Below are 24,831 nucleotides of genomic sequence, written 5' to 3' on the forward strand. Positions count from 1 at the left end.
GCACTGAAGCAGAGGTTAAGAAAAAAAGAATAAATATGCATTCTTAGTTGAAAGTAATGTTCTTCCATAAATGGGTGGGATGAATTGAGGAAATGTCAGGTCTCATGTGGGTACCATGCACCTCATAGGCAAAGATTCTGTATGAGCATCTCAAGCAAGAAATGGAATGGCTGTTGTGCATAGGCTTTGCATAGGTAGCAGTGGGGATGGGCTGTTGTGTAAACCTGGTCCTCCAGTCCCATGTTCAACACTTTTAACCGATATTCAATAACTATCTCCCTTACAACTCCCAGAGTCATTTCTGGGATGTGTCTTCCCCCTGGAGCACTGAATCATAGGACCCATCTGCAAAGGAGCCAAAATTCACATCTGAAACTCCATCAAGTGGACAGCACATTTTAAAATGCTTTTACCTGCTGAGCCGGCTTCTATTTTTAAGCTGCTACTGTATTCCTTTTGTGGGATTGCTTAGATTTTAATCACTGTAAGCTGCCCTGAGTAACGTGAATACACTAGAAGGGTGGGGTAGAACAAGTGCAACTCATCACCTGAATCCATTTTCAGGTAATGCACACTGTTCCCAGCCCTGTCCTTAATGAGATCATCTTCTGTATTATATATCATGCCCACCAGAAAGTCTTTTCCCTATAGCTGTGACCTTTGGTCCCCACTCTGTTCATTCCCTTGGGTTTTGTATTCACCGGACAGCTCCACCTCTACTCTCCCCGCCCCCAGATGCTCCAACCCTCTGAATTGCTGCTGGAGTCAAACTTTTTCAGCTTTACCTAGTTCCCTTCCCTTTCTTCATCTCACTGTCCCCATGATTTTAAGCTGTGTATCTTGGTTTTGTTCAGATGAGTCAAGACCTACGCAGGAAACCTTTGCCTATTTTTAACCATATCCATAAGGAGCCTTCCTAACAGTAGTGGTGGGAAAGGGGAAGAGGAAGCCTGAATGCATCTGGGATTGGGTAGAGAAACAAACTATGGTTAAGGAAAGGCACTGAGTTCACACATAACAACATGCAATAGTTAAGTCAAGTCAAAGTTCACTAGCCAACAACAAACCAGCGATGAACGTTGGTCTTTCAAATTTCAGCAGCACCCTGTGTGAGGCAAAAGTTTGGCACCCTCATCCAGCCTCTTGCTTTCTGTTCTGCTCAATTCACTATGTCATAGACCCCCTCGGCTTCATGCTCAGGTCAGCAGAACCAGCCGTGCTGCTCTAAATCCATCTCTGAACAAACCATGGCTTCAGATCATCGTTTGAGGGCAGTAAACAAGCTACAGTCAAGCTGCTGGGCAAGGTTAGCACTTAATGTTTAATAAACCATAGTTTAATAAAACATGGCTTAGCATTATGTGTGGACTTAGTCAATGTCTCAGGGTCCACACTTGAACTTTATCATCTAGTTCCTTTTAGTTTCTGTCCAGTGTCATTACTGCAATACAAACATCCTATTTTCTTAGTCTGTATTAAAAGGTTTTGTGTTTTTTTAAAGCCATTTCGTAGTATGCTTCTTCAAATTAGAAGATTTTGAATCTGGGCACTCAGAAAAAAACAACAGTGCCAAAACACAACAGAACACTCAGACAGTACATTTTGAGTTGAGGGCCAAAACAAATAAAATTAGGGAACCATCTCCATCTCATATGGTATACATAGCTGCTCAAGGTGCTTACACTTCCTTAATGTAAAGGGAATTTCAAAGGGGACTGGCTTTACAGGCAAGCAATGCCTAGGATAAACATCAGAGGCTAATTTAAAGCTCTATAAAAAATACTCCACCATGTACAGTATATCTGATAGGGAGACATTAGTTTTTACACTTTGATTGAAAAGTTAAAGGGGGAAGCGGTTGTTTCTCAGAGAAAAAACAACTTTTAAAAAACAGTACTCAGGCATGCTGCAAGCAAGGATGATTGAACCAGAGGATTTTGTCTCTCACGTGGCCAACCTAAATCCTGCAAAAGCAAACTGCACAGAGTGTTTTCAATCATTATACCTCAGTGGAAAACTAAAAATCAAAAGTGGGCAAGATCTAGGAATGAGCACTAGGAGCTTCCTCCGCCCCCTGACCGGCCGCCTGCCTAAATCACACCAGTGCGCTCCCTCGTCTCTTTAAAGCTCAGCTAGAGAATGTAATTCACACCTCTGTAACATTCGTGAACAACCGCTGCAAATTCCCAGTTTGCAGGGCTTCCTGTTAAATCAAGAGACAGATAAAGTATAGTTTTATTCACAATTGAACCAGCAGGCCTTTAAACACATCCTGTACATATAATCCATTTGCCTATCCTCTTTCCCTCTTCCCAGTTTCTCTTCTGCCTGCCAGAGCCATTTCAAGATGATTTGCAAAGACCAAAAACAACAACAACATTTCCTGCTCTCTGCTAACCCCAAGTAGTCAGATGTTCCAAGATCAGTTTTGGACCAGAACTGAAAATAAAGACGAAAGGAGTGAGGTATGGGTTGAACTTGGGGCATATTTAGGAATTGCAAGACTCTCTGCAGAGGGGGAAATAACAATATGGGATGGGTAGCTAATGTAAAGGAAATCCGTTGACCTGCACTTCAAGAGCCAATCCCCCTGCCCCGGGTGAGGGACATGATACATTATTGCCCCTTTACCCATGACATACAATTAAGGATTGTAGGGAAGCCCCTCCCCTCCTGGGGGTCCACAACTCTGATCAGGTGGGTGTTCCATATCCAGCCCACAGGACCCACGGCCCAGAGCAGCTGGTCTCAGGAAATGCCCATCACCCTGCAGGGATGGTGTACAACCAATATAAGCTAGAAGCCCCTAAGGTGTTTCTTGATCCTGCAGGATTATTTAGACGGCTCTGAGTGCTGATGGTGTTGCATGAGATGTACTAATGATAATGTACAAAAGCACATCCCTTGGAATCATAGAATGGTAGAGCTGGATCCCTACCCCAGGGGTCCTCTGGTCCAACACCCTGCAATGTAGGAATCCTGTCCACTGTCCCTGGGTGGGCTCGAACCACCAACTTTCTGGTTAACTGGCAGGTGCACAAAGGGGCCGTTTGGTTGGGGAGCACAGCTTGATGGATCCCTATTCTTTGCCAACACACTGCCATATTTAAGATGAAGAAGGGTTTCTCTTTGATGATTCTGGGGATCTTCTCGACTTCCATTGTAGCATGTGAATGTTCACTTGCTTGCTTGAACTGACCATTGGCAATTGTCTGGGTGGTTGGTGGGAAGTGAATTCTAAGACACTTGTCCTGGAGGCACTTCTAGCATTCATGAATATATGAAATTCCCTTATACTGAATCAGGCCATTGGTTCATCTAGCTGTCTTCTCTGCAGGTCTCCAAGATCTCATGCAGACAGCCTGGCCAATTCTACTATCTGTGTTCTTTTTGAATAGAGATGCCAGGAGCCATCTGCATACAAACTGTGTGATCTGCTGTTGAGCGGTGACATCAACCCCATGCTCCTCGTGGTCTCTCTTCTTACAGCTCATACTAACCTGGGTGAAATGGGACATTACAGAACATCTGGATGATATTGAACCGATAGGAATGTTTGTACTAATAGAAACCTCCCTCAAGCTGGAATAAATGACTTTGAAGCCTCTTTCATCTCTGTTGTTCTATGATTCTACAGGTACTAGCATATCCTCTGGAATAATCCTATTACAGTAAATGGGATTTCTTCATAATGAATAGACTCTGAGCTACAACTCTGACTCACATGCAAATTAATATTCCCCAAATATTTGCAGTGCTGTAGCTTAATCTTGTACCCCTTAATAAGAGCCAGAAGCTCCTTACAGCACTTTTGTTTTGTAGTTCTCTTAAAAGGGAAATGTTGGGCTTAACATGATTTTTCTTGTTCCTTATTGTTTATTTGCATCACTTATTTGGTTTCACATGAAATGCATCACAACCCTCATGTCAACCATCCTCTCAGCGGGCCTTTGAAACAGATAGTTGTTGCCAATTTGAGGATGAAAAGCTGAGAATGACACGCAGCAATTTATTCATTACAACGATTCACTTACTTGCATGGGACTTGTGAGGTCTAATCCCATCCCATGCACCTAAAGATGGTTACAGTCCTATCCACTGACTTCAGGAAATTGGCGAAGGGCCATAGCTCAGTGGTAGAGCATCTGCTTTGCATGAAGGTCCCAGGTTCAATCCCCAGCATCTTCAGGTAGGGCTTTGTGAGGACACTGCCTGAAACCCTGGAGAGCTGCCACCAGTCAGTGTAGACTATACTGCACTAGGTGGACCAATGGTCTGACTTAGTATATGGCAGCTTCCTATAGGCTTGATCTGCCACTGGTCATGCTGTGTACCACTTAGGGTTGTGGCTAACTGGTGGATCTGAGAGTGAACTCAACCTTCAGGGATACCAGAAGTCATTGAATTTGGATAGTTATTCATGGACAAACTGCAGAGAACTAGCTTTGGTAAAAAAAAATGATCTGTTGTCATACTGGCAAGACAGACTGTGCATTTGGGGCATCCTAAGGACAGACACTACCATCTCTAAGCCAACTCCTTACTCCATGGTCTCATAGATGCACTTGAGGAACAACCCTCCCCTTAAATCCATAGGGTCTCAAAGCGATGGCTGAATAATTACCTTCCCCATACCCAGGGCCCCTAAGAATGTCCATAGCTGAAATGGAATGAGAGTCTAGGTAACTCTGGAGCATGTTCACCAATACTTCAACTGCGGTTTGAGGCTGACTCAGTGTATATATTTATTTGTTAAAATTTGAATGGGGGGGAGCCACCAAAGGGAAGAATGAATAGCGGAAAGTTTTAGGTACCAAATTATTTCCCAGTATGCTTTGTGTACATATTAAAGCAACAAGCATGAACAATAATTATGGCACTTAGTTCCATTCGTTTGTTTCCTTGAAATGCACCTAAGCAATAGATTCAGCCATGAAAATGAACCACAACTAAAATATGCCGCTTATCTGCTTTATTGTTCATTTGAAAATTGTGGATCTCCTTTAACTCCAGTTTGGTAAATGTGTCCTTTCATCATATAAATTATATATATGGCATCTGCACAACAGAATGGTATAAGACCCTTTTCAATGGGAAACACTATTTGCCACCCTTTTTTTCTCTTTTTAAAAAAAGCTCTTTTATCAAAATGTGTTTTACATGTGAGAGCTTCATAAAGCAGATAGGGAACAGGTTACATGTCCTGTGTAGGCAGTTTCCGGAAAAGAAAATTTAGGTGTGCATGCCAGGGGAAAAAGTGATCATCACCATTCTTATCACTATCCTACAAACCTACGATTGCTGACAAAACTACCTTAATCCTGTGCATGAGATCATCTATAAAGTTTACATGCATACAGAGGTGAGGAGCAAATTTAAGGCAAGGGAAGAATTTGTTATAAGTGAATGAATGAAAAATGAATGAATTTTGTAGGGGAGTCAAAGGTACAGCCAGGAAAAAGGGTTCTTTAAGAGTGTGACATGCTTTACAGGCATTTAAAAAGGTAAAGGTACCCCTGCCCGTATGGGCCAGTCGTGTCCGACTCTAGGGTTGTGCGCTCATCTCACTTAAGAGGCCGGGAGCCAGTGCTATCCGGAGACACTTCCGGGTCACGTGGCCAGCGTGACGAAGCTGCTCTGGCGAGCCAGCACCAGCGCAGCACACGGAAACGCCGTTTACCTTCCTGCTATAAAGCAGTACCTATTTATCTACTTGCACTTAGGGGTGCTTTCGAACTGCTAGGTGGACAGGAGCTGGGACCGAAAGACGGGAGCTCACCCAGCCGCGGGGATTCAAACCGCCGACCATGCGATCGGCAAGTCCTAGGCGCTGAGGTTTTACCCACAGCGCCACCCGCATCCCCTTACAGGCATTTACACAAGACCAAAACCAAATCTGACTGCTTATTCTTGTTCAGGCAGTTTTACCTACGATTCGGACATCTGTAGAAATGGTAACAATTTGGCCAGAAGTGAAGCTGAAACACTGAAACTTTCCCCCTTTTAAAGAAGAAAACAAAACATCACATAGCCTAAATAAAATGTAAAATAGATCTCAGGAAGAATCCCAAGAATTTTTTATTTTTTTTTGGAAACGGCCAAGATTAATTTCAAATATTTTGAACACACAGGCAATCATTTGCTTCCAATGGATAATTCATTCTGCTCCCTACTTACTCAGTGTAAAATCAATCTGTTCTGTTTGTATGACATAAAGAACAAGCAGTTTCACAAGAATGAGGCAAACCATATGTGAAGGTGTTTAAGAAAGCACAACAGGGAATACACTGTGCAAAGAAGCATCTGCATTTATTTCAATGTCAAATCACTTGTGTGTTATAAAAAATGAAAGTTTATTGTTTTTGTTAAAAACAATGTCACCACGGCACTGCAGCGTTTACAATTAACTCTTGCTTTCCTTCAAGCTCTCAGATTCATGTGTCCCCTATGGGAAGCAGGTGGAAATAAACCTGATGGTTTTTAAGCACTGTGATTTCAGTGCCAGTTTTAAGACTGATTTCATACACTGCCGAGTACATTATGGTTTAATGGAATTGCGTCACTGACAATGGCTAATCCAGCCTCCCCAACCTGGTACCCCTCTGGAGGTTGTGGCAGTAGCAGTCGGCAGAGCTTACCTTCACCAACGTCACTGTGGCTTATTGAGAGGGAGAGGGCTAAAACTGCAGCAAAGTTGGCACAGTGCAAATGCACCCATGTTGTTGTTTAGTCGTTTAGTTGTGTCCGACTCTTCGTGACCCCATGGACCAGAGCACGCCAGGCACTCCTGTCTTCCACTGCCTCCCGCAGTTTGGTCAAACTCATGCTGGTAGCTACAAGAACACTGTCCAACCATCTCATCCTCTGTTGTCCCCTTCTCCTTGTGCCCTCAATCTTTCCCAACATCAGGGTCTTTTCCAGGGAGTCTTCTCTTCTCATGAGGTGGCCAAAGTACTGGAGCCTCAGCTTCAGGATCTGTCCATCCAGTGAGCACTCACGACTGATTTCCTTCAGAATGGATAGGTTTGATCTTCTTGCAGTCCATGGGACTCTCAAGAGTCTCCTCCAGCACCCTAATTCAAAAGCATCAATTCTTCAGCGATCAGCTTCCTTTATGGTCCAGATCTCATTTCCATACATCACTACTGGGAAAACCATAGCTTTAACTATACGGACCTTTGTTGGCAAGGTGACGTCTCTGCTTTTTAAGATGCTGTCTAGATTTGTCATTGCTTTTCTCCCAAGAAGCAGGTGTCTTTTAATTTTGTGGCTGCTGTCACCATCTGCAGTGATCATGGAGCCCAAGAAATTAAAATCTCTCACTGCCTCCATTTCTTCCCCTTCTATTTGCCATAGGAGGTGCCATATATGCATCTGCACTGTGCAGACCTCCCTGCCCTCTTGGACCAGTGATGGGAGGTCAGGTAAGTTTTGCTGCCCCCACAACCTGCTACTGAGCTGCAAGCTGGCAATTCCCATTGGCCACAGGCAGCATAAAAGAGAAACACAACTGAAGAAAATTCAAAAAATAATAATATTGTGACTGGGAAAATATAGGGGACAATCATAGCTGAACTGTATTTTTACCTTTTTAAACATATACTGTATCACTGAGAATGGGGAAAGAATTGAGTTTCTGCTAGGCAAAAAAACGGAGAAGGTGAGAGTTTTCTGCAGTCATCAAATGAAATGCTTTCTGGGCACTGAAGACTCTTGTCTCCTACATAAGCATAAGGGCTCCTGCTCACGGAGGGAACTGGGACCCAGCAGAGGTTCCGCACTGGAGGATAGGGATAGTTTGGCAATTTCCACCAGCTCCCCATCCTGTGCAGCCTCCTCCACAGCCAACGGCATAGCTAGACGCTCAAGTGCCAGGTGCGGCCCCATGCGTCCTGCAGCCAGGGGTGGGGCACGTTGCATGGAGCCTCTCCGCTGCCTCCTCCTCAGCTGTAGGGCAGCTGGAGTGGCGGAGGGCAGACGCAAGTCCAATGCTGCCATTTCAGGGAGCGTGGAACCTGCAGGCGCCCAAGCCACCACGTCACTCCCAGGAGAGACGTGTGGCTCGGGCACACTGCAGGCCCCGCAGTAAGTGCTGGCCCCCGTGGTGTGGTGCCCAATGCCAGCCATGTTTTGTTATGTTTGTTGACTGAACTAAAAAGTTTTGTGAGCCCAATTTTTTTTATTATTATTTTAAAAAACTCATATTTTTGTAATTTTGTCACCCCCCTCAGTGATGACACCCGGGGCGGCCCACACCCCCTTCCTCCGCCACTGTCCACAGCCACCTCCTGCACTGTTCTGGAAAGTTCCTCAGTCACCTGGTGCACTTTTTCAGGGGGCTGCAGAGGGAAGGCAGAATTGGCAAAAAAAAAACCAAAAAACACCTTCTTCCCTGCGAGTGGAACTCCACCAGGGGCAGCCCAAGACATTTTGGTACCTGAGGCAAACCACAAAATGGTGTCCCTCCTCACTGTTAGGGACAAAAAGGGGTGCGAAGAATGACACCAGGAACAAGAGGGGAGTAAATATCTATACCGGAATCTGCCGCCCCTGTGGTTCCTGCCACCCAAGGTGGTTGCTTCACCTACCTCATGGTTGTACCAGCCCTGAACTCCACTGAGCTCATCTTCAGATCCAGCTCAATGTGTCCCTGAAGTAAGTGAGCAATAGATTGGGCCCTGTATATCCTTTGGGGTTTGTAGACTCATTTTATAAAGATTTCAAGGCTTGTCCACTTAGGGCTTCACATATTATTGAAGTATGCTATGAATTATAGCATTATGGAGACAAATATTGGCAGTGATAAGAGTAGTAGTTTTTGCAATCACTTCAAAAAAAAAAAAGTTTCAGGAAAATCCTGTCTTAAAATACACACTTCTTGGCTCCTGTATTCTAGTTTTATGCTATTTTCAATTTATTTTTTTTACAAGGCAAAGATAATGGGGCGCCAGGATACTGAAAAAGCCCAAACCATTTTCAAGGCCATTGTTAGCTGATAATTAATGCAGTACATGTATCACTTTGAAGATGGCTGGTAGTACAGCATTTTATGATAAATAGACTTTATGGGGTTTTTTTTTAAAGCAGGATTTTGTAAAAAGGCTACCCCAATAAATGATTTACCAGCTCCAGTAAAAGATCAAGGAAATTGCTCAGATTGCATCTCAGAGTATCTAAAACTCTGATGTTTATGGAAACCTAAAAAGCTCCTAGACCTAGAGCCCCATTATTTTTTTTTTATTTTTGTCTCTAATCATCTAACATAATATATTGTTAAAGAACTAGTAGAGGAAGGTCTGGGATCAGAGAAAGGGAGCAGCCCTTCAGAGACAAGTTGGGGAGACAGTGCGGGAGCAGAGAAATGAAGAAGATAAATGATAGACAGCTTAGAGCCTATCCTTTGTTGATCTCATTGCTACCCAGCATTGCGTAGAACTTTTGTGCAGCAACACACCGATTTGCTAAGCCTCTGCCTCTAGGGTGCAGAGAGGTTATTGCACTACAGTTCCCATCATCCCTGACCACTGGTCCTGCTAGCTAGGGATGATGGGAGTTGTAGTCCAAAAAAAGCTGGAAAGCCAAGTTTGAGAAACCCTGATATAGCCCATCATTATCTACTCTGGCTGGCAGTAGCTCCCCAGGGTCTTTGACAGAGAATCATTTGGCTATCACATGCTGCTCAAACTTTTGGTAACTGGAGATGGCAGGGACCAGACCTGGGGCTTTCCACATGTGACATGCGCATTGCTCTGTCACTAAGCTATCATTCCCTCCCCACAAAACCACTGATCCCTGCTTTTCCGCTAGGGCTAGAACTGGCAACTTCCTGCTCTACAAGCAACAGCTCTGAGTGGCAACTCTACAGGCCACTCAGCTGGGGCAGAGTATGGGTGGGCCACTGAACAGAGTTCCCAATTTTTGATTTGATAGCAACCTTCTTGGCAGCTGGTGAATCTAAGGTGGGGCAGTAGTCAATAGACAAGCAGTGGGGTTTAGGAGCAAGTAAGAGAGTGGTAGAGCTGGGCAGGGCAGGGTGAATCACATAAATGAGAAATAATAATATTTGTTTATCAAACAAATATTATTTGCAAAGATCAATCTTTTCTTATAAGGGATGGAACAGAGATTTGATTCAATTCGAATTTAAAGGTGAACGTACATAATTAGCACTTTCAATGTGCAAACTGAAACAAAGCCATCCTTTGTCATTCACACCGAATTTTGCAATGCAGTTTTCCAGGCAAGTCATGTCTACAAAAATCCATTCTATCAGTGAAAACAGATTTGCATAAATAAATATTAGGGAAATTATGTATATCAAGAGAAATTTGCACTAAAATACTGTAGAATTTTCACGATGATCTTTTTATGATAAAAATCACAAATAATGATGTAGAAATGTGGAGATCTGAATTTAAGATTGGAACAAAATGAGAAACAAGAGACAGATTTGCCCACTCCTACTTCCTTATTAAACTTCCTCCTGCCCGCTCATCATTTCATAATCAGATTCCGAAAGCAATAGCCTTAATTGTGCTCTTAAGTGCTCCACATGGGGCCAGTGGGGATTGTTTGAAATCATAACTGGCAGGGCGAACATGTACCTCATGTCTAATAAATCAGGCAGAAAAAGGGGCTGGCAGCATTTTGCCACTTCAGTCACTTCTGTTTTGAAATTTGCAACGTGGGTTTGGGTTGGGGAAATAGATATGCATGCCTTATTACGCAGGCATTATTACGCATGTCATCACCTACTCATAGTGGTCCTTTCCTCTCTTTCACTCTCTCTCTTAAAAAAAAGGTGTCTAGGAAATATTTCTGCACAAATTGTTAGCTTTGAAGAGACTAGGAATTCTTGTAAGATGCTTCTCATAAGGTAGAGCAGGCACTCTGAAGCCAGCAGGAAAGAGGGTGAGAGAGAGGGGATGCAGCATGTTTTGTCTAACTGAAAACTCCAGGCAAAACACAGAGGCTGGCAGAATATAAAATAAGGATTTGGCAAGAATCTTGTGGTTAGAGCAGCTACTTGTGCAGCTACTCTTTTAAAAAGAAATGCCCAGGGGTCTTTAATAACCACAAATGGCCAGGAACTCATTTTTATGGCTGATTCAAACGGCATCACTTCCAGCAACAGAAGAAATGAAATGTATTTTCTGATTCCAGAAATAATGAACAGCCCCGGTACTAAATCACCACTTATTTCAACTGTCATGTTTCCTTAGATAGTTTTGCTTCTATTGCCCCCACCCCACCCTGACCTAAAGAGGGGGGGGAAACAACACGTTTTGCATAGTTCTACAGGAGTAAAACAAAAACAAACTGAAAAATCAGTTTGCTCACCATACGGAGAATCTGTGTTTCTCTAACTCCTCCAGATAAGATGTTACACGGAAAGCTGGTTCATTTAGTCCGATCCCAGGACTTCCTTGGCCACACACGTTGTTCGGATCATTCTGGCTCGTCTAAAAATAACAGTCATAAATAAGGGAGATTAAGTGGCCAAAACAATGCACTAGAGATTTTACAACTCCTGTTTGAACGGCCTTGTTTGGGAACTACTTTATATATTTGAAATAATCTAGCGAACTCTGCAGTGCAGCACCATGGTTTTAACACACAAATAGCAAAGGAATTTGGTTAGCATTGACTCACACACTTTCATCTTTGTCTTTGTAAGTGCACCCAATTTGTCACTTGGTCCAAGGATTGGCTTAAGAAATGGGGAATAAAGCCCTAAACGTTCATCCCAGGCAATACATCTTTAGAGCAGATAGGATACAAAGTGGCTTTGCACAGTGATGAAACTGGATTTTTCTCTGCGAAATGACTGGCATATAACATAATTGCTGAGACCATCAGGCATTGGTCTAGGCCACAGCGCAACCACCTGAAACCCTGAAGTTGGTTAATAATGTCTTAATATTCTTGAACTGCAAGCCCATCATCCCCCAGCCAGCATGGGCAATGCTCAGGGTTGCTTGGAGCTGTAGCCCAGCAATGTTTGGGGATTGGTTCTAGACAACAGTAGTGGCTCATTTGGGAGCAGGGAGTGGAGGCAGTCATGTTCTCTCAGCAACAGCGGTGCTGCATTTGCTGCCATGTGGATGGGGTGAGGCAGAAGTGAGGCCAGGGGAACTTTGGTTAGGCAGCGGTGCCCTTGCAGGTGCACCTGTGGGATGCCCCCATCCCAACTCACCCCATCTCTGCCCTAACCAGCACAGCATTGTCACAATTTGCTGCCCCCCTTCAGAGCAAGTAGAACAATAGAAATACTTAACTGACCAATCACATCAGTTCGCCCCCCCCCCGAAAAAAGTCCTGCCCCCCCAAAATCCTGGCTACGCCCATGCAAGCTACCACTGCTGGACGGTATGTAAACAGGAAAGTGGGACCCTCTATCAGGTACTCTTGGTTTTGTAGCCTCACTCCTGTTTTAGGTATTCCAAGTTACTACTGCCCCTTTTTGCCTCTTGAATGGGATATCATTCACATACAAGAAAAACAGGACTTCTAGTTAATGACACATCCTAATCCTGGCGTACTCTGGTCCATGGGGTCACGAAGAGTCGGACACGACTAAACAACGACAACAACAAATTCTCATTATAATCCGACAGTTTGGGTGAGCCATAGATTACTACGTCCAGATGCAACAGCAAACTATGGTTTGCCTCTGGTTAGAAGTGGATGTACCTCATCCTGTATCTTCCCTTGTATTGCAGAGGAAGAGGGGAGGGGAAGAGGGAGCAGGAGTGCCAACTTGGTATTGCAACTGTGGGTGCCTGGGGTCGTGGGTGCCATGCAGCGTGCATGGCCCTAGCACTGAAATTTTGTGGGTGCTCAGCACCCAGGGCCCCAGGGAGTTGGCGCCTATGTGAGGGAGCATGTGAGCCTGCGGCAATCAGAGGTTTTGGCAAAGTCATCTGAATGCAGCATGGTGTTGCACATGCCGGTCTACAAGAAGTCTGAGATTTCAAAACTAGTTGCCTGTGCAAAGCATTGACACACTCTCTGCAAGCTTATGAGTCAGAATTACAGCGTTCAAGATGCAAAGCAAAAAGGCATTAAAACGGATTATACGTGAACTTCACTGGGTTGTGTTTGATCATGCACATGACTCAGAACCAGATCTTATGTCAAAGGCAGGAGGGTGTGGCTCCAGGAAGCTTTTACTTTCTCACAATGATCGCATGGGCATAAGCACTTTGTGCCCTTTAATAACAATACGTTAATAACTTAATTACACACAGTGCAATGCTCTGAACAACATCAAATAAGATGTCACTGTATTGCTCTTTAGGCCAACAAAACATCAGAAGAACAAAAATAGCAGTAATTAGGCTGAGGCATGGAAGTCACTTAGAAGGCTCTGAACATCTCTCCTTCTCCAAATGTAACTTCTTACATTTTCCTCCAGCAAGGGTGCTTTTGTTTTCTGGGTTTTGCTTTAAAAGTACAGTGGACATGACTCAGAGGGAAAATGAGGTGCACTTAAACCCCATTGAAATAAACACCACTTAACTGCTTAGCTATGTGCATGCTTATTTATGAAGCTTTCTCTCCAAATGCTGGAAGTACCTAACAAATGCCAATATAAACAATCCAAATTTAATAAGTTAACTTAGACCAACTTATTAATTCATTTCAAGTTTATACCACCCTTCAATCATATTCCTGGAGCAGCTAACAGAAGAAAAATAATGTAGTATACATCCACTTACGACTATTGCTCTGGAACTATTTCACTTCATGAAATAATACTGCATTATCATAAATAATGGGTTTATTGCTCATACAAGCAATGGGTTGGTTTGAGACTTGTATTGGATGGAACTTTCCTAATGGAGAAGAAGGGGGTGTTCTTATCAGGTTCTGCATGCAGGCTTCTCATAGGCATCTGGTTGGCCATTTTGAGAACAAGATTTGGACGAAATGGGCCATTGACTTGATCCAGCAAGACTGTCTTATGTTCTTATGAAGATAGCCCTTCAAATATTAACTTCCCAAGGTTTATAGGACTTTACAGGTCATCCCTAGCCCCTTGTGTTTGATCTGGTAGCATATTAAATATTAGGTGTTTGGTACCATGCCTACAGACTTTGAAGAAGCATGAACTCAGGGTGAAAAGGAGAAATGAGCTAAGAGGAAGGCACATTTTGGAAACCCTCACCGTGTCAACTCCCACCCGGAAACCGGGTGGAAGGACGTGTGGATCCAGAATTGGCCTCCACAGTCATGTACAGACTCACTGTTAAGACCATGTTTATGGAAGACAATCTTACTTGACTACAAGTGATTGCCAAAGAAGAGGAGGAGAAAGAAAACCATGCCTACAAGTATTTGTTTAGTGATGAAATTCCAGCGATTTTTGAGGGGAGGGGAATGCAAAAAGAAAGTACAAGAATTTAAAAATGTTTTTTGATGGGTTGGTCCTTTTCCAAAAGAGAATTGCTCAGTTTCACTATCATCGTATGATGGACTCTAAAACCCAAACACCCCTTTGAAGGGAGCAGATAGAAACAGAAGTGAGAATACCCAATAAACCATAAAAGTTCAGCAAAGAAAATAACCAGCTAATTACCACTTCACAGATTGGCAGGTATTGGTGAGCTGTTAAGGGATTTATTTAGCCAAAGTCTTTGGCAGAGTGGGGAAAAGGTGTGTTCTGAGCCATAAAAAAGTTTTACTGGCATTGCTGAGTTCACAAAATGTCAGCAGTTTTCCTCCAGATGCACAAAAAAACAAAACTCCACTGCAAGTCAAGGATGCCTTTTGAAATCACTGCAATTTATAAGGCAATTGTAGATATAGATGATAGACAGATAGATAGATGATAAATAGATAGATAGATAGATATAGATAGATAGATGATAGATAGATAGATAGATAGATGATAGATGATAGATAGAAAGAAGATAGATAGATCCTTACTTTGCTATATATACCATGAGCTTCCTTCACTGGGACCAGATCACAATTCTTATCAGACGAACCAGAGTTGATTGGATATGGCTCATTTCCTAAGCAGAGAAAGCACAACAAATATGTAATTCAAATGGCTGAAAATATACTTGTTTCCATAATCATATTAGCATTAGCAAATTTTAAATAATTTAAGATTTATATCTTTAGCCTCAAGTATGCCGCCTGTATAATTCTCAATCACTTGCTTATAATGTTCACAAACTGAAACTAGTAATGACAACAACAAAAATACAGGCACAGCAGCCTACTATCGCTGATGTCCATGAGCTGGAACAAATGCAAGAAAACAGATTCAGGTATTAAACCCATCAAAATTATGTGCTTGCTTGCTTGTTTGTTTGCTGGTTGCTTGTTTTGGGAAGAAACATGCAGCACTTAACCAACTGTTGCATGAAATGCTTTTTCAAAGGCATAGGGTTAGCAAGGGACCCAAATTTCAGTAGTAAAATTCATGTGTCTGTTCTGTTTTGTTTCTCTTCTGTTTTGTTTCTGGTGCCCATGACATTGCTGATGATGAATAAGTAGAACTCAGATAACTCCCCTCTCATGCATTCAAAGTACACATGAGGGGAATGGCGAGGCTGTGCAGGCTAGCCCTCTCCGTACCCCACCAAACCCAGGGCAGATGCAGGGCCAGATTTGATGAGGCTCTAAGCTACTGAAGGTAATGGGACCCTTTATATGTCCAGCTGTCCTTTGTCAGAAACAAATTGTACTGTTTTTTGTGTTGAATATATGCTATATGGTAATTTATGGACCTAATAGGTATCTAAAGCCATTTGCACATAACAAAATATGTCTTTTATCAAAGTAATTGTTGAACTGAAATACAATTAAGAAGTATATTTATAGTGGTATACAATTAAGAAGAAGTATATTAATTGTGAAATATTATTAAGCTCTAACTTAAAATGATTTTTTTTATTCATGTATATCCAGTCTTTTTTTCTTTAATTTTTTTGGGGCCCTGAAGAGAGTGGGGCCCTAAGCTATACCTTGTTTAGCTTATACAGTGGTACCTTGGGTTACAGATGCTTCAGGTTACAGATGCTTCAGGTTACAGACTCTGCTAACCCAGAAATAGTACCTCAGGTTAAGAACTTTGTTTCAGGATGAGAACAGAAATCGTGCGGAGGCGGCACGGAAGCAGCAGGAGGCCCCATTAGGTAAAGTGGTACCTCGGGTTAAGAACAGTTTCAGGTTAAGAAGAGACCTCCAGAACGAATTAAGTTCTTAACTCGAGGTACCACTGTATGTAAATCCGGCACTGGGCAGATGCTTTCAATGTACATCATAAGCAGCTCTTAGTGCACATCTAAGTATCATGGGTATTGTGAAATGACAGCCAATTGTTAGTCATTTAATCTATTATTGCCATATTTCCACTGTGTCATATTTATTGATTTATTGCCTCAGGTGACAGAATCATTGGATGGGTAACGGGTACTAACACCTTGATTTGGAAGGGGGGTGCCAGTTACTGCTTTGCCTTAGGTAGTGAAACGTCTTGGGTGGGTGAGCTTCCTTGAGGAGAGTTTTCCATAACTGTGACCACACAACAGAAAAGGCCTAGTAGTCACCCACCATTACTGTTCACCATCGGGTTACCTCAATAAGGACTTCTAAAGGAGGCTCCCAAGTTCTGAAAGGCAAACCTACAGGTCAGAACCCGGAAAGGGGCCTTTTTGTTTGAGAGTTTCCTTCCCCCTGCTTTGTTTTTCCTGTTTTAGAAACTGAGCAACCATTGCTGGACTACACTGGTGGCGGGGGCAACTGACAGGAGGGAAACCCCTCCACCACCTGTGCTGTTGTGCCACCATTTTATAACACTTCCTACCTTCTTCAAAGAAAATTAGGTCAGTCTGTAAAATATTAATTAAAGAGCTAGGTCTTAGAGAACTTAAGAACCTAAGGCGAGTCTGCTGAATCAGGCCAATGGCATAATGTCTTGGACAGTGAGGTAGAACATAGCTTCCATGGTTAGTAACCATTGGTGTGTGCTTCTGCCTCTCTAGCAACGGAACAGAGAGAGGGGGGGAGGGAGGGAGGGAGGGACCACTCTTCCAGATGACCTATTTATTGAGCCAATGTGGTGTACTGGTTAGAGTATTGGACTAGGACCTGGGAAACCAGAGTTCAAATCTCCACTTGACATGAAGCTCATTGGGTGACCTTTGGCCAGTTACTGCCTCTCAGTCTAACCTACCTCACAGGGTAGCTATGGGGATTCACTGAGGAGGACAAAAATAATATTTGTTGCCCCCAGCCACTCCATGTATGCCACCTTGAGCTCTTTTGAGGAAAAGGTGGGGTACAAATGCAATAAATAAATAATCTGATTTGCTTGCACAATGCTTGTGTGAAAGTTAGACTATGGTCTTTACTGAACATTCATTCTCATTTGTTTGCAGGGACATTATATGACAACCAGCATTGATCTGAATTCATCCTGATTTGTTTTGCAGTGGCTGTTGTACATCTTCCCTTTAATCATTTGTTCATCCCAAACTTTTCAGTGTGTTTTCTCCATCACTCTCCCAACCACAAATACATGTTTTTTAAAAATGAATTTGTGGCACCAGCATGATAGGGTGGTTTGATCCATATTCATTGAGTAAACCTAAATTTCTCATATGAGTTTCCACAAAATACAGAGAGCCTGGAGATGAAGGGGGAAAGGGGAAAGAAAGGATTGGTATGCCTGAGTGAGACGTTGGAGAGGAAAACAAATTGAATATACTGTTGCTGAATGATTTTCCTGTGGGCGGTTGTGCTTTGGTTGGTGGAGGGTTTTTTTGAGCTTGTATTCTTCTCTTTATTTTCTGTATCACTGAGCTCATTACTTTTAACTCTAGATAGATTTCCTGGTAAAACACAATGTACTTCTTCAGCAGCCATAAACTGTGAGGAGCTGCTTAAATTAAAGATCAATAAAAAAATTACAGGAGGAGAAAAGAAAATGTGTCATAAATAAAAAAGAGAGATGCTCTTAAAAAAAATGCTGTGCAATTAAACACAATGAAAATCTGAAATGAAATTAAATTTTGTTGTAATACATTTCCCATTCTTTTCTTCAAGAAAATTACCTCAGAAGTGGAAGGGATTTCTCTTCCCCTCCCCCTCCCCACGTAATTTAAATGTTAAGCGGCCAGATGTGTGTCTCATGCTTGAAGAGTTGAAGCTTTGCATTATTTAGCATATTAAGATTCACAGAATTTAAAAAAGGCTTCCTTTATTGCCTGAAGGTTCTAATTAAGTAAACCTTAGCTTGGTACATTTAAAACTTGCAATACAAGAGATTTTGCTTCTTTCTTGGATTTTTCTTTCTGTTCTTACTACAGGCACATCAGTATAATAAATGTGGAAAATACTTAAGATGCTATAATTTTTCTTTGGCTTGAGGAATTAAACCTATCTATTACTTTAAGAAGATTTTAATAGGGCCAGCAATCAGAAAGACATCTAACGGCTCCAGACTATATATTTTTTTTATCATAGGAGTTTTTCATAGTTGCTAGAGAGGAAATGTGGCTTATAAAATTCTATGTAAAAATTCCCTCTCATATACACACTACTACTCAGCAAATTAGCCCCATGAAAACAAAAACGAGAATTGCACATTTCGTCTCTGCTAAACTGCATTCTCTCTTTTTTATAACATTTTATAATTGACCGCAAAATGCTATAAAGTGCTAATTAGATGCCCTATCAACTATGGGATGATGGAAGGAGTAGAACAGCTGCACTAGAAATTGTAATTAAAATGAAAATCCCACTGACAAGTCTAGGGACAATTATAAACCATACCCAAACATAAATATTTCTGCTTTCTTAGAAAAACAATGGGGGGAAAAGATCCAACATTGCCACTTTGCTGTAATTATTTTAGTAAATCAGCTCCAAAATCATTACATTCTTTGGCCTCCTGCATTTTCTTAAACCCACTGATTTTACAAGATTAAAAGCAGACTTCAGATTATCAGGTAAAAGGGCACGGTACAGTCCTCTGAATACATTCCAGAATGCAGCTAAGGGACCACGTCTTGAAGTATGATGGGAGAGAAGGGAATGACACTTTTCTCCTGGACATCTCAGTGTCTTTCGATACAATTGACCCATATATCCTTCTGGAACAGCTATCCAGTTTGGGAGTTGGGGCACTGCTTTGCTGTGGCTCCATTCTTACCTGAACAGTTGGCCCCAGAAAATGGTGCCGGGGATTTATGTTTGCTCCCTTGGGGTTCCACGAGGACAATCTTATTCTCCATCCTATTTAATATCCACAAGAACCTGCTGGGTGGGGACATCTGGAGTGTGAAGCATGCTGTCATCAATATGTGGATAACACACAACTCTATTTCTCCCTTTTTTTCCTCAGCAGATACAGTGGTGGATGTTCTAAGGCAGGTGCCTGTCTCCAGAAATGGACTGGCTGAGCGCCAACAAGCTGAGGCCAAAGCCAAACAAGATGAAGATGCTGCTTGTAGATGGTTCCCTTGGTCCAGATCGGATCTACAGAGGGTTGCACTCACCCGAGAGGATCACATTTGGAGCTACATCCACCATTGTCCCTGGAGGCAAAAGTGGCCTATGTTGCATGGAATTCACTTTGCCACCTTAGTCTGGTGCCCCAGGTACATCCCTATCTGGATGGGGATATCTTAGCATCAGTAAACTATGTTCTGGAAACCTCCTGTCTGGATTACTGCAATGTTTTATATGTGAGGTTGCCTTTGAAGGTGGTCCAGAAAGTTCAGCAGCTGCAGAATCTGGCTGCATATTTACTACCAAAGACCAGGCATTCACAACCTTCCACACCTGTCCTTGCATGCCCTGACTGCCAGTACATTTCCAAGCCAAATTCCAGGTGCTAACATTAACCTATAGAACCTAATGCAGCTTCAGGACCCCAGTACCTGAAGGAACGCCTCTTCCCATATAAGCCTACTTAGATATCAAGATCATATACAGAGGCCTTTCTTAGGAGGCCTCCTCCATTGGAAGAGTGGAGGATGGTAGTGAGGAAAAAGGACCTTTTCAGTGGTGGCTCCCTGACTACATAATGCTCTCCCCAGGGAAGCTCACCTGGTGCCTTCTGTGGCAGTTTTTTTGGTACCAAGCAAAGTCTCCCCCGGCTTAGTCTTTTTGGGTTTTTTAGCAGTTTCATTAGTTTTAACAGTGACACTTTTTAAGGGCCTTGGAGTCAACATTTTTCTTCTGCTGACAGTTTTTAAATGTTGCTTCTTGGAGTTGTAATTTGGATGGGGAAACATATAATTATTATGATTTATTAGATTTATATACTGTCCATCATCATAAGATCTCAGGGCAGTTCACAGAATAAAATACAGGATAAAAACAAGTAAATAAGTAATAAAGGTAAAGGTAAAGGGACCCCTGACCATTAGGTCCAGTCATGACCGACTCTGGGGTTGTGGCTCTCATCTCGCTTTATTGGCCAAGGGAGCCGGCGTACAGTTTCAGGATCATGTGGCCAGCATGACTAAGTCGCTTCTGGCGAACCAGAGCAGCGCACGGAAACGCTGTTTACCTTCCCGCCAGAGCGGTACCTATTTATCTACTTGCACTTTGATGTGCTTTCGAACTGCTAGGTTGGCAGGAGCAGGGACCGAGCAACGGGAGCTCACCTCATCACAGGGATTCGAACCGCCAGCCCTCTGATCGGCAAGTCCTAGGCTCTGTGGTTTAACCCACAGTGCCACCTGCGTCCCACAGCGCCACCTGCGTCCCAAATAAGTAATACAAAACAGCAAAACAATACCCCCCCTCCTTCCCACAGACACATTTAAAAGGCTGTAGAATATTAATCAGCCAAAGACCTGGTTGAAGAACTTTTTCGCCTGGCACCTAAAAATATATAATGAAGGCACCAGACGAACCACTGGTGTTCTTATGTAATTTTGTTTATGGATTGTTTTTATTGTATTTCCTATTTTGTATGTTGCAATTCGCCTAGGAGCTCAAGGTGACCCACACATTATAAAATAATAACAATAATTGTTGCTGCTGCTTCTGCTGCTGTTTCCTGTGGTGGGGATTTTGTTATGTGATGTGTACACCGGGCTCTTATTAGAGAACAGTTTCTAGAAAACAGGCTAGAGCAACTGAAATGACAAGACACCAATTTCTTTTGCGACATAAATAAAATGATATTATCTGCCCGAACCCAAGACCCTACCCATGCACAATCTATCTAGGCATGGGGAAATGGAGGACGCAAACTCCTTTATTTCAGCAAATGTCACTGACCCCTTTGAAACACTGCCTATAAGGAATTATTGATAGGAGCAGCTTCTGGCGTTTTATCAAGTAATTACGTTTACATCCTATATATACAGCAGACACAGAGAAGCATGCTGCATGCTGGAAGCCATAGGCCCCTTGAAGTTGTATAGAATGGGAAGTGGAATAAGGAAAAGCCTGCTGCATTGCCACAGCAATTGCTTCATAAGTCAGCTAGGGAGCATAAATGTCATCTCTCCTAGGGCCTTTCCAGCTGATACAAGCTTCACACTCCCCTCTTAGCTCCCTTTGAACATGAGATCCATCCCAGAACCAGCAATGTGACCCAACGTCCTGAATGAAGCCCACAAGCCATGTCTGGTGGCTCAGTGGAGTACGGAGTGGATCAGTTGTCAACCTATTTCAGTCCCTTGCTAATTTCACGTACAGTGGTACCTCGGGTTACATACGCTTCAGGTTACATACGCTTCAGGTTACAGACTCCGCTAACCCAGAAATAGTACCTCGGGTTAAGAACTTTGCTTCGGGGTGAGAACAGAAATCGTGCGGCAGTGGTGGGAGGCCCCATTAGCTAAAGTGGTGCTTCAGGTTAAGAACAGTTTCAGGTTAAGAACGGACCTCTGGAACAAATTAAGTACTTAACCCGAGGTACCGCTGTATGTGCATAAAACCAGCTCTGTCTTGTTCCATTTGTGGGTGAATTGTTTTTTTTTGGGGGGGGGGGTCCTCAAAAATCCACTGGGTTTTACCCTCATTTCCCTCACTCACTCACTTCCCAAAAAAATTACAAGGAGGTCTGAGTTGTGCTTTTCTTTCTTTCTTTCGTTCTTTCAACATTTTACAGCTACTTGGAATGGCTAGTAAATCCACCATGGTCACACAGTTAAAAGAAACTTTTAAAAAAATGCTCCTTGGAAGTAACCATACATCATAATGTGGAGTGTCACTTCCTGGGAGCATATATTTTTTTAAGCCATGGAGGAAGTATTAGCTGCTCTAAGCAGCTGTAAAAGGTTAGCAGAAGGAAGCCCTCAGACCACTCTTCGTAAGTACAGGACAGGCCTAAAGGCATGGATCAGTTTATGGATTAGGTGGCGTAATCTGCAAATTTGTGTTCCGATCCACACACACAGAAACAGCGCAATAGTTTGAAAATGTATTTTCCCATGGCTGCTGGAAGATGAGAGTTTATTCCGTTCATCTGAGCTGCAAAATGATTTTAAGATCATGAATTAGGCAAGCCATGTGGGGAAGGAGACCTCTGTTAGCAAAGACAGGCTGCTAATAATACTGGTGTGAGGAGAGAAAGGGGAGAGCAGGAGACATCATGATCTGCAAATATAAACCGCCAAATAAAATGCAAAGGGGTGTAAAAATGTCGTAGAAACACCACCTCTAATCTGATGTTGTCAGTACACTCCACACACACCTTGTAATTACAAACACATTGAGCCTAGACACACACACACACACACACACACACACACACACAATGTTTTAGAGAGCGGCACGTCTTTTCTGTACCTTTTCTGCAGGGCTCTGTTTGATCCTTCACATTTGATTTAAACTTGTCCGTGGCTTCGCCTGCCTAGTGAAATAATTGACAGACGGTATCGTTGGGGGTGTGGAGATGTGTGTTTTCGTAATCGAAAGACATATGCAAAGCAAATCTATTTTCAAAGTGTTAGCAAATTATCCGGAGCGATAAAAGCTCTGACCTGCTGGAAACATTTCAAGAGCTGGTCCTTTCTTTTCGTCCGAGTTTCTTTTGACACGCACCGTTCCCAACCTTCTGCACCATTAAACTGCTTTCCCACTTCCTTTTCAACAGTGGGAATACTTCCCTTATGGGTGTCAGAATCTCTCGGAGAGGTCAAAGGTTGCCCTGCGGAGGAAATAACAAGCTGTGAAATGTAAAAGAACAATTCCTTCCACATGTTTCCTCGCTCCGAGAACAGCAAAGCACTGTCAGCCACCATCACTTCGGGATGGCCCAGGCCCTTGCAAAACAGCTCTGTCAAAACAAATTTACCATTAAAAGACCCGCGCAACTGTTTAAAGCTTTTTACTACCCCTCCAGTAGATGAGAATGTTGTTCACTGAAACCAAATGGGGTGCATTAAAAGCGACGACACCAGAGAAAGATGAGCCTGGCGTGGTCCAGCTAAAGCGAAAGAGGTGTGTGTACACATGGATGTGAATGCATTGTTTTAATTTGCAATGGGCAGCGTGTGCTTCCCTTAAAATGGAACACTTTGGCTGGTTTGATTGCTCAAAAAACAATGACATGTCATAGGAAGTTTCCACGTGGGGGCTTTATCCCACAAAAGGGTTGTTCAGATCCAATGTTTCTGTGTACGTGATTAGCTTCCATAGTTTCCATTTCCCCCCCATCATGGATCTTCGTTGCTATTCTTGCCACTTGCCATCCACTCCAGTGGTTGGAGCTTGATGGAAGGTTTTATCTCTGCTGTGCTTGTCTTCCCTTTTCCATAGTCACTCCTCTCACACCTTCCACTTCCTTCTCCCATTTTCAGCATGCAAGTTGGTATTTCTGCACCTTTATGCACACACCTTTACCAAAAAAAAAAAAAAAATCACCAGAAGCGCCCAAGATCACAATAACAAATGTTACCAGTCTATTTCTGTCAGTTCTGCAATCCAAGACACATTCCAGCCTGGGCACCGAAGTCCAGCTCCGAGCATAGCTGTCAACGTTTTCCTTTTTTAAAGGGAAATTCCCTTATTCCAAATAGTATTCCTTGCAAGAAAAGGGAAAAGTTGAAAGCTATGGCTCCGAGGGCCTTCACTGGGAGAAGTGAGGTTACAGGGAACCAGCTACAGGGCCTTCTCAGTAGTGGCGCCCGTGCCATGGAATGCCCTCCCATCAGATGTCAAGGAAATAAACAACTATCTGACATTTAGAAAACATCTGAAGGCAGCCCTGTTTAGGGAAGTTTTTAATGGCTGATGTTTTATTATGTTTTATATGTGCTAGAAGCCACCCAGAGTAGCTGGGGAAACCAAACTAGATGGGTGGGGTATAAACAATAAAAAAAAATGTTTACTGTTATTGTTTTGTTTCTATTATCATTTTAAAATGACAGAACTTCCACATTAGCAGGTCCTTGCAACAACAAAAAACAAGGGGTGGGAGGGAAATCTGTTTAAAGACAGATCTACCTAATACATGCATCCTGAAGCAATATGTGAACCCACAACACAGATAGCCTTTGAAATCAGCATGTCTCCCAACAGTGTGATACGGTTCTCCATCCAAAAAAATTGTGTCCAATAATGTGTACTAGAGTATATGCATTCTTGCATGTATTAGTGAAATTGCATACAAATGTGTTCATAAGCCATCAGACCAAAAAGAGAGAGAGAGAAGCTGTACCAAACAGAAACTGACCGAAACTGTGTCCACTCCTATTTTCTACGCATGTCACACTCAACCTAATGACATATATTTCTCCAGCATAAATTGTTGGGCTGGATTTGTGTCTGTTAGTTTATTAAACACGAGGTGAGAGAAATCAGCTTCTGCTAAATCACCTCCTTGCTTTTGTGTTGGTTCTCTAT

The 24,831-nt window shown here is 42.8% G+C and overlaps 1 protein-coding gene across 1 annotated transcript in view; it reads right to left on the bottom strand.

Moving 5' to 3' along the window:
- LOC310767351 (uncharacterized protein) overlaps positions 1-24,831 on the bottom strand; it is a gene marked incomplete at its 5' end in the record, with an annotated part of 135,664 nt that overhangs the window by 63,328 nt on the left and 47,505 nt on the right. The window contains 4 exons of the mRNA XM_083624217.1: positions 11,341-11,462; positions 14,932-15,020; positions 22,774-22,837; positions 22,968-23,134. Coding sequence (XP_083480343.1) covers positions 11,341-11,462; positions 14,932-15,020; positions 22,774-22,837; positions 22,968-23,134 — 442 coding nt within the window. The remainder of the gene's footprint in view (positions 1-11,340; positions 11,463-14,931; positions 15,021-22,773; positions 22,838-22,967; positions 23,135-24,831) is intronic.

This window comes from Podarcis filfolensis (genome assembly GCF_964270895.1).
Source record: "Podarcis filfolensis genome assembly, chromosome: 7".
Classification (NCBI taxonomy): domain Eukaryota; kingdom Metazoa; phylum Chordata; class Lepidosauria; order Squamata; family Lacertidae; genus Podarcis; species Podarcis filfolensis.